The sequence below is a fragment of the Megalobrama amblycephala genome, linkage group LG2, assembly GCF_018812025.1.
Source record: "Megalobrama amblycephala isolate DHTTF-2021 linkage group LG2, ASM1881202v1, whole genome shotgun sequence".
Classification (NCBI taxonomy): Eukaryota; Metazoa; Chordata; class Actinopteri; order Cypriniformes; family Xenocyprididae; genus Megalobrama; species Megalobrama amblycephala.
The window spans coordinates 806,294-820,468 of record NC_063045.1 but is presented as its reverse complement, the minus strand read 5'-3'; the positions used below and the strand labels follow the sequence as shown (position 1 = coordinate 820,468).

The window sequence follows — 14,175 nt, the reverse complement described above, 5'->3', positions numbered from 1 at the left end:
TATTACATGTTTGTGGTTTAGAACATAAGTGATTGCTATGTGTGCAGCTTAACGCGTGACGCGCGCGCGCGCGGACTCACCTGGGAGAACAGGTGCGCGCTGAATCATTTCACTGAGCGTTTTATAATCTAATATAGTTTTGCATCATGCTCGAGTTCATTCTGTTTACCAGCGCCATGTGTGTGTGTGCATAATCACATGTATGATATCTGTTGATAATATGATTAGCTGTATGTGCTCTAAAGTGAAGCATGCAGCTGAACGCACATGAATCTCCATGAGCTGCAGTTTAATCAGATCGAGTCTCAGCTGCACATGTTCAGTCTGTGAGGAGCGTTACGCCACATTACATCATTTCACACGAGCTCCAGCGTCTGTCGTTCACATTATCACATCATAATACAGTTACAGTGATTACAGACAGCTCATAATCATCTGCAATTACATTACATAATATTATTATAACTGGGCCATTCCACCGAATGGGTGCCATTTCTGTCCCCAGGACATTGCATGTATAGATATGCATGAAAATTAACTCTAAAATACATTTTATTATTAAGCAAAATGTCCTTTAATTGCAAATTTAAAATATATAATTTAAAACATTATTAAAAACTAGTCAGAATGCTAAACAATTGCATTTGTTACATGTCCCCGCTATATAAACAAAATTTATCATGAAATATAATCATTAAAATCATATTATTTTTGCATTGTTGTGTGACTCCATATACAATCTATCTTAAACAAAAATAAATTTCATAAGAAATCCATAATATGTTATATAAAGTACACATTTTAGTCGTGTCCCCAGGTTTTTACTCAGTCCTGTTACCCTCACACATTTCCCCTTCTAAAACACTTGGAGACACAAGACACATTTTCAACAGGAAGTTGCATCATCTGGATCTTATGCAGGCCATGAGAAGACCAAAAGTAAGTCCTCTCATTTTAATTTCTGTATATTTGATGAAATTATAACTGTGACTGAGAAGGTCAATCTCAATGTTACCTAAATTATTTCTTCTATGTTATTTGTTTATTTCAAAAATATTAACTTTAGGTAAGTCACTAGTATTTGCTCAGTGTCCTCATGATATTAGTATACGCCACCTGGCAATATGTCATGTATTTGATCATTTTTGCTTAAAAACTCACTCAATCCTGTTACTTTTAGTCCTGTTACTTGAAAAATAACAGGAGTAAGTAGAGTCCTCTGTTTTGTTGATTTAATAGTGTGAATATTAGTTGAACTATTCAATATTAATATTAATATTAGTTAAACTATTCACCTGTATCATGTGTTTTACAGTTGAAATTAAATTGTAGATTCTTAGGATTAGTTTTACAGTGTTTACCCAGTGTTCATTCCTGTTACTAAATGTATTTATTTTTACTTAAAAAAAAAAAAAAAATGTTAAACCACTGTTTTTATCAGTTTTGTTTGGTCCATCATTTATACAATTGTTAAATAAACTAAATTATTGAGGCTTGAGGCTTCTGTCTTCTTCTTTTTATTAAAAAAAACAACATTTTGTCTTTTTTATCAAAATGCACCTTGCCTTAATATAAAGCGATTTTTTTTTTTTTTGTCACAAATATCAATTATTTGAACAAATAACCAGCCATTTCTTCAAAACAAACACTTTCCTGAGGTGAATACAAAGGAATTAATTGACATGCTGTTAAACATGATTTTTCAACAGCACATGAGTTTTGGTAACAGGACTGAGAAAACATGCATCCATCTTCTGCTGTGAAACCTTGTAAAAAATTAAATAAAGTTGCCTGATATTGACCAATACACATTTTGAATAATTAAATGTGTGTAGTATTAGATTCAGTGTTGAAAAAAGATAAAAAAAAATAACTTTCAACAAGCAAATGTCACCCATTCGGTGGAATGGCCCAACTACATAATATTAAAAATACAATATAATATACAAACCACACATATAAATGAATTTATACCAATTAATACAACCTAATGTGATATACTGATAAAAGTGAACTAATTTACTTTAATTCTTTAATGTCACTTGGTTTATTTGCATTATTTTCTCTCATGCACATTGTTTTTCAAAGTCAAATATGCTGATTATGAAGTCACTTTTCCAAATAATCCTCTATAAAACCATTAAATCAACAAAAAAAGTTCAGTGATAAATATTTTATCCTAAAGACGATGATCTGCATCAACAGTAGATGTTCGTTTAAGGACATTTTCAGATCCCATGACCTGATTTAATCTGGTTAAAATGACCTGACCATAAAATTAAGAGCACTTCCTAATCTTGTTTCTCATTCTGAGACGTGATTGGCTGCGCAACAGGATGTTGGCAGGTTTAAGATGCCCTGAAATTCATAGCACAGGATACAGGAGCCCGTGAAGGAACATTAGCTAACGTCTGTATGTGTTTATATAACTTCAGCAGAATGAAGAAGAAAGTTTAATCTCATCCAGATCAGTTTCTGTTAAACTGCATTAACCTGCATAAATGAATATTAACGTTTCTCATGCATTAATTACCATTATTAGCATTCCAAATAAAAGCAGCGTGAAATGAGCAACACTTGTATGAAGCTTCTCAATGTCTCTCTGAATTTAAATACTGTTAATTAGTGTTATTAATCTGTTGCCATGGATTTGCACCTGTTTCAGAAGAAATAAAGACATTCAGTTGAATTAAATAGGAATATTTAATGTTTGTATTGTGTTCAGGACAGGCGTGCAGCACATTCACAAGGATTAAAGTGAATTTAACACCATAATCCAGTTATGTTCATCTGCTGTGCTCAGTAATGAGTGAATGAGCGAGTGTAACTCTGTACCGCCACCTGGTGGAAACCCACAATCAGTGACTCTCAAAACAAAAACGAACTTTCATTCATGATTCAGTTATGACAGACTGGTTATTTATACCTATACTAGTCCTCTAAGATCAAATAACAACACTAAACCATCAGTGTTTAATACAAAGCACTCACGACTACATATAAAAGAGTCGCTATCAGCATCATCAGACCAAACACGAGTGATATCATTCTGATGATCCATCCACACGGAGTCCTCCCAGCCAACAGGGGGCGCCGACGTGGCACGAGATACCTGCAAACACCATAAAACGTGTCAGCGGTCTGAATTATGCGCATAAATTATGATAAATACATGAATATAAACGCACAGCTCAGTGTTGGACTCCTCCCCTCTTTCTGACTCCTCCCCCTCAAATGAACTTTCTTTGGGTTTGATTGGAGAACAGCGACGGCGACGGCACATCGGCGTGACTTGCGTCGCACTGGCGAATACGAAGATTGGTCACATGCATTCATGTAGTGTAGGAATACATATGTCAGAGTACTGCTCGCGTTTTACCTTTGAAACACACTGCTGTCGACTTCATCTTCTTGGTTCAGACTGTTCAGAGGAGAATCTGCCGGAGCTACTTCCTGTCTGAGAGATACACACAGGAAACAATCATATTTTGTGGTTAAATAAAGTTTTAGCTACTCTCAAACTTAATCATGTCTAGTTTTACCTCCCGTCAAGCTTTTTCTTTGTGTTCGCATTGGTTCTGCAGTTCTCCAGAAACGAAGCCTCTAGATGCTTCAACTGCAGCGATAAAGACTTATAAAGACTTGTACAAACATCCAGACATCAAACGCTGGAATATGACCAAGAAACGTACCTCAGATTGAGTCGGGAGAAACGTGATGCTGACCCTGCGGCGTGTTGGCTACGACATAAACACAAGCTGTTATTGATGAATAATACAAGACAAATGATAATGACAGTAAATATTCACCATATATCAAGCTCCAAAAAAGAAACATAAAAGAATTCTGGTCACTGAACTGTCGTTCTACAGAAAAGAGTGGCATAAATGAAGCTGTGAGTTTTCATAGCTCTTTAAATATGCAAAATAAGGTCTAAAGGTACTCATATGAGTACCTGATTTAGTCTAATAGTTAAATCATTGTCAGTTACCTGTTGTGATGAATGTCTGAACAGGTCTCGGTCATCTGTTTGAGGAAAATTCTGACTATATAAGACTGCATGTTTATTTAAATACTGGAATGTGATGTCCTCCAGGCCCCTAGGGGGCAGCACTGACCTGTGGAGTCACTGTGTAATCGGCCCCTCCTCCTGTGCAGCAGCTTCCTGACCTCCAGCATCTCCTCACTCTCTGTAGAGTGACGTCTCTTGAGATGCTCCACGTGTACTGACATCATCTCCACGGCATGACTGACACGCGCCTCCTGATGCATGCAACATGGTTATAAAAAGTTTCATGAAAGGTTTAAGTGGGTTTTGTCAAGTGAAGTACCTGGTGTGCAGCTCCAAGCATCTCTGCTGTTTTGACAACATCGTCCACGTTGCTCTCCAGCTTCTGCAGGTTGTTCGTCATCTGTTGCACCATCTCTCTGCTATCCACATCTGGTAGGCGCTCATACAACACCTGCAGGACAGCACAAACCCTTCACAACGCTCTCACAACACTCCCACAATCTCCTCACAAAGTGTAAAACTGTATCAAAAATCCCCTCAATGCTCTATCAACTGTCTCACAATGCTTCCACAGTGCTCCCAAACACAACTCACTCACAATAATTCGATAACTTTAATTACCTCTCATAACACTCACATAACATCCTCACAACCCTCTCACAATGCTCCCATATTGCTCCCAACAATGCCCTCACAACCTTCTTAAAACCCTTTCACAACACAACCCACAACTCTCATAACCCTCTAACAATCCACTCATAACACAGACAACACTCCCATAGCGTTTACAACCTTCTCACAATGCTCTATCAACCCTCCCACAACTCAAAAAAGTCTCACAAGCCTCCTTGATTCCCTTTCATAACACTTGTATAATGTCCTCACAGCCCTCTCTTAATGCTCCCATAATGCCCTCATAACCTTCTCAAAACAACTCAAATGACCTCACAACGCTCTAACAACATCCCCACAACCCTCTCACAATGATCCTATAATGCTCCAAAAACCTTCTCACAATGCTTCCATAACCCTCTCACAATGTACCCTAAAAATGTTCTCACAACATCCTTACAACGCTCTCACAATCCCTTCACATTCCCATAACACTCTAAAAACCTTCTTACAATGTACCCACAATCCTCTCACAATCCTCCCAAATTCCCCCACAATGCCTTCACAACATTGTCGCAACACTTTAACAATATATTCAAAATGCCCTCACAATGTCCTCACAACTCTTTCACAACACTCCCATAATCCCCCAAGAATACCGTCACAACTATCCCAACCTTCTCAAAATGTAACCAAATTGCTCTCGAAATGTCCCCACAATGCTCATGACACTCCCATAATGCTCAGATAACCCTTTCACAATGCTCCCATAATACCCACAATGCCCTCACAACCTTGTTGCAACACTCTCAAAATGCCCTCACAACGTTCCCACAACACTCTCACTATGCTCCCATAAACCCCCACAACATCTACACAACCTCACAATGTCTCCACAACACCCTCAAACCCTTCTCACAATGTAACCAAAATGCCATCTCAATGCTCTCACAATGAACCCTCAACACACTTACAACCTTCTCACAACACTCTTATAATGCTCTAATAACCTTCTCACAATGCTTCCACAACCCTCTCACAATTTTCCCATAATCCCCTACAACACCCTCATAACCCTCTCACAATGTACCCTAAAATGTTCTCACAATGTCCTTACAATGCTCCCATATTCCCAACCACTCTCACAATATATAAAAATACCCTACACAACGTCCCTACAACCCTCCCATAATGCTCCAATAACCTTCTCACAATGCTCGCACAACTATCTCACAAAACTCCCATAATCCCCCAACAACGCCCTCACAACTATCACAACCTTCTCACAATGTAATCAAATTGCTCTCAAAACATCCCCAAAGTGCTCTCATTATGCTCCCATAAACCCCTACATCACCCTCACAATCATCTCACAACGCTCCTATAATGATCTAAAAACCTTCTTAAAATGATTCCATAATCCCCTACAACACCCTCTCAAAATGTACCCTAAAATGTTCTCACAACGTCCTTACAACCCTCTTGTAACAGTCCCATAATGCTCTAATAACCTTCTCACAATGCTTCCACAACAATCCCATAATCACCCAACAACGGCCTCACAACTGTCACAACAACCAAATTGCTCTCAAAATGTCCCCACAATGCTCATGACGCTCACATAACACTTGAATAACCTTCTCACAATGCTCCCATAATACCCACAATGGCCTCACAACCTTGCTGCAACACTCTCACTCTGCTCCCATAAACCCCCACAACAAATTTCTCACAATGTAAACAAAATTCCATCACAACATTCTCACATTCCCACAACACACCTCACAACATCAAAATGCTCTCACAACGTTCCTGCAACCCTCACACTATGCTCCCATAGACCTCTACAACACTCTCACAACCTTCTCACAACATACCCTCACAATGCAACCAAAATGCTCTCACAATGCCCTCACAACGCTCTCACAACGTTCCTGCAACCCTCAAACTATGCTCCCATAAATCCCTACAACACCCTCACAATGCTCCCACAACGGTCCCTCAATGCTCTCACAATGTCTCCACAACACCCTCACAACCTTCTCACAACATACCCAAAATTGATGCTGTCACAACGCTCTCACAACATTCCCTGAACACTCTCACAACGTTCCTGCAACACTCACACTATGCGCCCATAAACCCCTACAACACCCTCACAACATACCCAAAATCGATGCCCTCACAACATTCCCTGAACACTCTCACAACATTCCTGCAACCCTCACACTATGCTCCCATAAACCCCTACAACACCCTCACAACCTTCTCACAACGTACCCAAAATTCCCTTATAATGTCCCCTCAACACCCTCACAACCTTCTCACAACATGCCCAAAATCGATGCCCTCACAACGCTCTCACAACATTCCCTCAACGCTCTCACAACGTTTCCACAATGCTCTCACTATGCTCCTATAAACCCCTACAACACCCTCATAACCTTTTCACAATGCAACCAAAATGTCCTCACAATGTCTCCACAACACCCTCACAACATACCCAAAATCGATGCCCTCACAATGCTCTCACAACATTCCCTCAACACTCTCACAACGTTCCTGCAACCCTCACACTATGCTCCCATAAACCCCTACAACACCCTCACAACCTTCTCACAACGTACCCAAAATTCCCTTACAATGTCCCTTCAACACCCTCACAAATTTCTCACAATGCAACTAAAATGCTCTCACAACGCTCTCACAACGTTGCTGCAACCCTCAAACTATGCTCCCATAAATCCCTACAACACCCTCACAATGCTCCCACAATGCTCCTTCAATGCTCACAATGTCTCCACAACACCCTCATAACCTTCTCACAACATACCCAAAATTGATGCTCTCACAACGCTCACAACATTCCCTGAACACTCTCACAACGTTCTTGCAACACTCACACTATGCTCCCATAAACCCCTACAACACCCTCACAACCTTCTCACAACGTACCCAAAATTCCCTTATAATGACCCCTCAACACCCTCACAATGCAACTAAAATGCTCTCACAATGCCCTCACAACGCTCTCACAACGTTCCTGCAACCCTCAAACTATGCTCCCATAAATCCCTACAACACCCTCACAACACTCCCACAACGCTCTCACAATGTCTCCACAATACCCTCACAACCTTCTCACAACATGCCCAAAATCGATGCCTTCACAACGCTCTCACAACATTCCCTCAACGCTCTCACAACATTCCCACAATGCTCTCACTATGCTCCTATAAACCCCTACAACACCCTCATAACCTTTTCACAATGCAACCAAAATGTCCTCACAATGTCTCCACAACACCCTCACAACATACCCAAAATCGATGCCCTCACAATGCTCTCACAACATTCCCTCAACACTCTCACAACGTTCCTGCAACCCTCACACTATGCTCCCATAAACCCCTACAACACCCTCACAACCTTCTCACAACGTACCCAAAATTCCCTTACAATGTCCCTTCAACACCCTCACAAATTTCTCACAGTGCAACTAAAATGCTCTCACAATGGCCTCACAACGCTCTCACAACGTTGCTGCAACCCTCAAACTATGCTCCCATAAATCCCTTCAACACCCTCACAACGCTCCCACAATGCTCCCTCAATGCTCTCACAATATCTCCACAACACCCTCACAACCTTCTCACAACATACCCAAAACTGATGCTCTCACAACGCTCTCACAACATTCCCTGAACACTCTCACAACGTTCCTGCAACACTCACACTATGCTCCCATAAACCCCTACAACACCCTCACAACCTTCTCACAACGTACCCAAAATTCCCTTATAATGTCCCCTCAACACCCTCACAACCTTCTCACAACATGCCCAAAATCGATGCCCTCACAACGCTCTCACAACATTCCCTCAACGCTCTCACAACGTTCCCACAATGCTCTCACTATGCTCCTATAAACCCCTACAACACCCTCATAACCTTTTCACAATGCAACCAAAATGTCCTCACAATGTCCCCTCAACACCCTCACAACCTTCTCACAACATACCCAAAATCGATGCCTTCACAACGCTCTCACAACATTCCCTCAACGCTCTCACGTTTCCACAATGCTCTCACTATGCTCCTATAAACCCCTACAACACCCTCATAACCTTTTCACAATGCAACCAAAATGTCCTCACAATTTCTCCACAACACCCTCACAACATACCCAAAATCGATGCCCTCACAATGCTCTCACAACATTCCCTCAACACTCTCACAACGTTCCTGCAACCCTCACACTATGCTCCCATAAACCCCTACAACACCCTCACAACCTTCTCACAACGTACCCAAAATTCCCTTACAATGTCCCTTCAACACCCTCACAAATTTCTCACAATGCAACTAAAATGCTCTCACAACGCTCTCCCAACGTTGCTGCAACCCTCAAACTATGCTCCCATAAATCCCTACAACACCCTCACAACGCTCCTGCAATGCTCTCACAATGTCTCCACAACACCCTCACAACCTTCTCACATCATACCCAAAATCGATGCCCTCACAACGCTCTCACAACGTTCCCACAATGCTCTCACTATGCTCCCATCCACAACACCCTCACAACCTTCTCACAACATACCCAAAATCAGTGCCCTCACAACGTTCCCACAACGCTCCCTCAACCCTCAGTGGAGTACCTGCAGCATCTCTCTGGTCTGTCGCAGTTCTCTCTGCAGATTCTCCTCTGCGACCACGCGGTCGTGTCGCTCCGCCTGCAGCCGCTGGGTCAGCGTGTACTGGTCGCAGTGAAACCCCAGTGCAAACTGGGTAAACGCGCTCTGTGTATGTGCGAGTTCACAGATGTTAGCGACATCTGGAGATGTTATACCTAACACACACTCAGAGAGAGACTCACCTCGACCTCGTCCTCCGTCATCTCCACACTGCTGTGAGAAACATTTCCTGTTAGCGTTAGCATTAGCAGCCAGATACTGTGTGTGTGTTTCGGTGGGTCTTTACCTCTTTAATCCCAGTCTGTCCATGATGGATAACTTCTCCCAGGAAGCCGCCAGCAGCTTCTTTGAGTTTGCTTCTGCTTAGTGTGACCAAAACCAACGAAAGTTAGTGTTCAAAACGTGGTATTTTGGTACTGTGTTAACTATGGTAATACAATGGCATGTTTGTAAGTGTGTGTGTCGTACCGTCATCGCTGTCGTCACTGTCTCCCAGTATTCCAGTATAATCACACAGGCCTGATTCATTCATCTGCTGATAAATCACCCTGACAGAAACTAATAAAACACAGTGTAATTTAGAGTTTAGTCTGTGTGTTTGTATCGTGTCCGTTCAGAGGTAAAGAGTCAATCATAATCTTCTTAGCGCTCGTCAGGACTGACACTGATCTGGAATCAGCCGTCGTGATCTGAAGTGCCTCAACACACGCACAACACAACTGATCCCAGAGCAGCAACAAAACACGCTCAACAAACCCACAACATGAAAGAGCTGCAGGAGGAACCGGGACGGACGTCAAGAGTTAAACATAAAAGGGTCAAAGGTCATCAGAACTGAGTCATACAGAGACCATCATCAAATCATCGCAAAAGAAAATATAATTAATCATTTTTAAAACAAATAATTGAACAGTTTTTAATTATATTTAATTGTATATATTTTATTATTCTTATTAATACCCTGGTTTTGAATCTATAAAAAAGTAAAATGCAGGATGTATTTCCATATCTGACCACAAGAGGGCTTTACAGAACTCATTGTGTGCAGTGACTGGTGTTTGAGATCTCAGAGTCAGAAGACAAGGACTGAATTACTTACAAAACTCAAACAAACAAACAAACAAACAAACAAACAAACTAACAATTGATATTAATTTAAAAAAAACACCCAAAACAACCTCAAAGAAATCTCCTCAGGGTAATTCAGGGGACTTCTGAGATTCATTACGTGTCTGAATGTGTTTCATAAACAGACTGTTTGGTTTTGTAACAGCACATTCAGCATTCCTCACAAGCGTCTGAGGCCGCATGATTCGAGTGCTGATCCGTCTAATCTGTATTAGGCAGATTTCAGCATCTCGTGTGACCAAATCCTGACCAAACCCTTAAACCCTTTTGTTTCGCACTCCGAGTCAGCGGGAGACGAACAGACAGAGAAACGACAGAATCCGGACTGGAATCGGACCGCTTGCTGGGACGAGGAACCTAGCAGAACACACACACAATGGAGAGAGGGCGAGTTATGCTGCCCTGGGGTCGCATTGTTCATACAACATCTGCAGAGCACATTCACATACACACACACCCTTAAAACAAAGGTTATACACAAACAATCACAAATAATGATAATCATAATGGGCGTGTGTTATCCTGTGACCCACATGATTGTTCTGATCCTCATGCATTTAATTAATGATCTTACAGATAAGACACAAATCAAACAGAGCGCAGGGTCATGACCTTCAGCTGAGGAGGAAATGTATACGTAACATACAGGAAACAACCTTACAGAAGAGCACAAGTCAGAGGAAGAGCACGTACCTTTGGAAACCTCTCGCTGACCCTCACGCCCTGCGATTCATCACGACTCTTAAAATCACACAATGAGCCTCAAATACATCTCTGAACCTCAAGAACACCACAGTGAAGATCAAAAGCACCCCACTCATCCTCAAAAACACCCTGATGATGCCCTAAAACATCCAGTGATCTTCTAAAACACCCACAGAAACTCCAAAACACCTAGATTATTCCCTTAATACACAACCCTCAAAACACCCCAATGATTTCCTAAAACACCCACTAAAACTCCCAAGTCACGTTACTCTCTAAATACTTGATGACCCTCAAAATCACACCAATGATCCCAAAACACCAAGTGACCCTCGAATACACCCACAGAAACTCCAAAACACATAGATTATTCCCTTAAAACACAACAACCCTCAAAACGCCCCAATGATCCCCTAAGACACCCAGTGAACCTCAAATACACCTACAAACTCCAAAACATCTAGATTATTCCCTTAGTACACAACAACCCTCAAAACGCCCCAATGATTTCCTAAAACTCCCAAAAAAACTCACATTACTCTCTAATTACTTGATGACCCTCAAAATCACACCAATGATCCCCTAAAACACCAAATGAACCTCAAAAACACCCACCGAAACTCAAACATCCAGATTACTCCCTAAATACATGACCCTCAAAAACACCTCAATGATCCCAAAACACCAAGTGACCCTCAAAAACATACACGAAACTCAAACATCTAGATTACTCCCACATCCCAATGATTTCCTAAAACACCCATTAAAACTCCCCAAACTCACGTTACTCTCTAAATACTTGATGACCCTCAAAATCACACCAATGATCCATTAAAACACCAAATGACCCTCAAAGACACCCACTGAAACTCAAACATCCAGATTACTCCCTAAATACATGACCCTCAAAAACACCTCAATGATCCCAAAACACCAAGTGACCCTCGAATACACCCACAGAAACTCCAAAACACCTAGATTACTCCCTAAATACATAATGACCCTAAAACACCCCAATGATCCCCTAAAACACCCACTAAAACTCCCAAAAACTTATGTTACTCTCTAAATACTTAGTGACCCTTAAAATCACACCAATGATCCCCTAAAACACCCACTAAAACTCCCAAAAACTTATGTTACTCTCTAAATACTTAGTGACCCTTAAAATCACACCAATGGTCCCTTAAAACAAGTGACCATCAGAAACACCCACCGAAAGTCAAACATCTAGATTACTCCCACACCCAAATGATTCCCTAGAACAGCAAGTGACATAATGACCCTAAAAACACCCCAATGATCCCCTAAAACATCCACTAAAACTCCCAAAACTCATGTTACTCTCTAAATACTTAGTGACCCTCAAAATCACACCAATGGTCCCTTAAAACACTGTGTCCCTCAAAAACATCCACAAAACTCAAACATCTAGATTACTCCCACACCCCAATGATTTCCTAAAACACCCACTAAAACTCCCCAAACTCACGTTACTCTCTAAATACTTGATGACCCTCAAAATCACACCAATGATCCATTAAAACACCAAATGACCCTCAAATACACCCACTGAAATTCAAACATCCAGATTACTCCCTAAATACATGACCCTCAAAAACACCTCAATGATCCCCAAAACACCAAGTGACCCTCAAATACACCCACAGAAACCCCAAAACACCTAGATTACTCCCTAAATACATAATGACCCTAAAAACACCCCAATGATCCCCTAAAACACACAGTGACCCTCAAAAACACCCCAATGGTCCCTTACAACACCCATGGATCTTCAAAAATGCCAGCTACATCTCCAAAACACCCACATTACTTCCTAAATACTCTATGACCCTCAAAACACCCCAATGATCACCCAAGACACCCACTGACCCTCAAACACACCCCAGAAAATCTAAAATATCAAGATTACTCCCTAAATACATAAAGAACCTCAAAACCTTCCCAACGATCCACTAAAACTCACAGTGCCCCCCCCAAAACACCCCACTGATGCCCTAAAAATACTTATTGACCACCAAAAACAACCACTGAACCTCAGAAACACCACAATGAACCCTTAAATACCCAGAGTCTCAAAAACATCCTACATGCAATCAAATACATCCTCATCAACCTGACCCTCAAAAACACCCCAATCTCACATTATGCCACTGAGAACACAACTGACACTTTAAATGGCACCCTAAATACCCACAATGACCTTCTAAAATACCCAACTGCAACCTGACCCTGCAAAACTCCCCAATGACACCCTAAAAATATAGTGACCCTAAAAAAACACAAGTTACAACAAACCATGCAAACTTCAAAATGACCACAATGACCCTTAAAATACCCATCAAGACTTCAAAAACATTCTAATGACCCTCAAAAATACACTGACCCTCAAAAACACCCACGGACCTTTAGAAAATACCCCACTTACCATAAAAACACCAAAAAAATCCTCCTAATTGACCTTCAAATACACCTCACGCTTTGAATAGATCAAACTTTGAATACACCTTGCCTTCCACAGGACCCCGAATCACACCCACATCTTTAAAAACAATACAGAACTGACCATCCAAATACTCAGCAACACTAAATGCACTCAAATGCACCAACAGACATCAATCTGACCCTCGAAAACAACCCAATATTAGGCTACTCAGAAATCCTAAGGCATCCTAATGACACCCTAAAACACCACAAAAACACATTATACAGATGAACACCAAAAACACCACACTGAAAACACGCCATTGATCCTCCAAAACACCCCAGTGACGCCCTAAAATTCCCACAAACCCTGAAAAATAAATCACTGATGTCAAAAACACCCAACAATCTCCTAAAACACCCACTGACTCTCAAAAACACCACACTGACCCTTGAAAACACGCCATTGCCCTAAATTACCCACAAACCCTCTAAAACAACCACTTACCTCATAAGTAATTCAGTGACCCCTGTAAGAGATGTTCAATTGGTTTGCAAAAACATTTATGAAATAGC

The 14,175-nt window shown here is 41.2% G+C and overlaps 1 protein-coding gene across 1 annotated transcript; it reads right to left on the bottom strand.

The window, feature by feature from the left end:
- Positions 1–5: 5 nt before the first annotated feature.
- si:ch73-352p18.4 lies at positions 6–14,036 on the bottom strand. The gene is made up of 13 exons (XM_048181937.1): positions 9,790–14,036; positions 9,608–9,680; positions 9,504–9,534; positions 9,286–9,426; positions 4,332–4,463; positions 4,119–4,263; positions 3,992–4,026; positions 3,693–3,740; positions 3,543–3,616; positions 3,380–3,457; positions 3,189–3,302; positions 2,992–3,112; positions 6–2,841 (listed from the first exon to the last, which is right to left on the bottom strand). The coding sequence occupies exons 1-13, from the start codon at positions 9,851–9,853 to the stop codon at positions 2,800–2,802; spliced, it is 1,098 nt and encodes a 365-aa protein (XP_048037894.1). The 5' UTR covers positions 9,854–14,036; the 3' UTR covers positions 6–2,799.
- Positions 14,037–14,175: the final 139 nt, after the last annotated feature.

Coding starts and splice junctions, on each gene's coding strand:
- si:ch73-352p18.4 (XM_048181937.1), bottom strand. CDS start 9,853: ATGAATGAATCAGGCCTGTGTGATTATACTGGAATACTGGGAGACAGT. Junction 4,464..9,285: donor AGACCAGAGAGATGCTGCAG/GTACTCCACTGA, acceptor GCTGTCCTGCAG/GTGTTGTATGAGCGCCTACC. Junction 3,303..3,379: donor GACAGCAGTGTGTTTCAAAG/GTAAAACGCGAG, acceptor CGTATTCGCCAG/TGCGACGCAAGTCACGCCGA.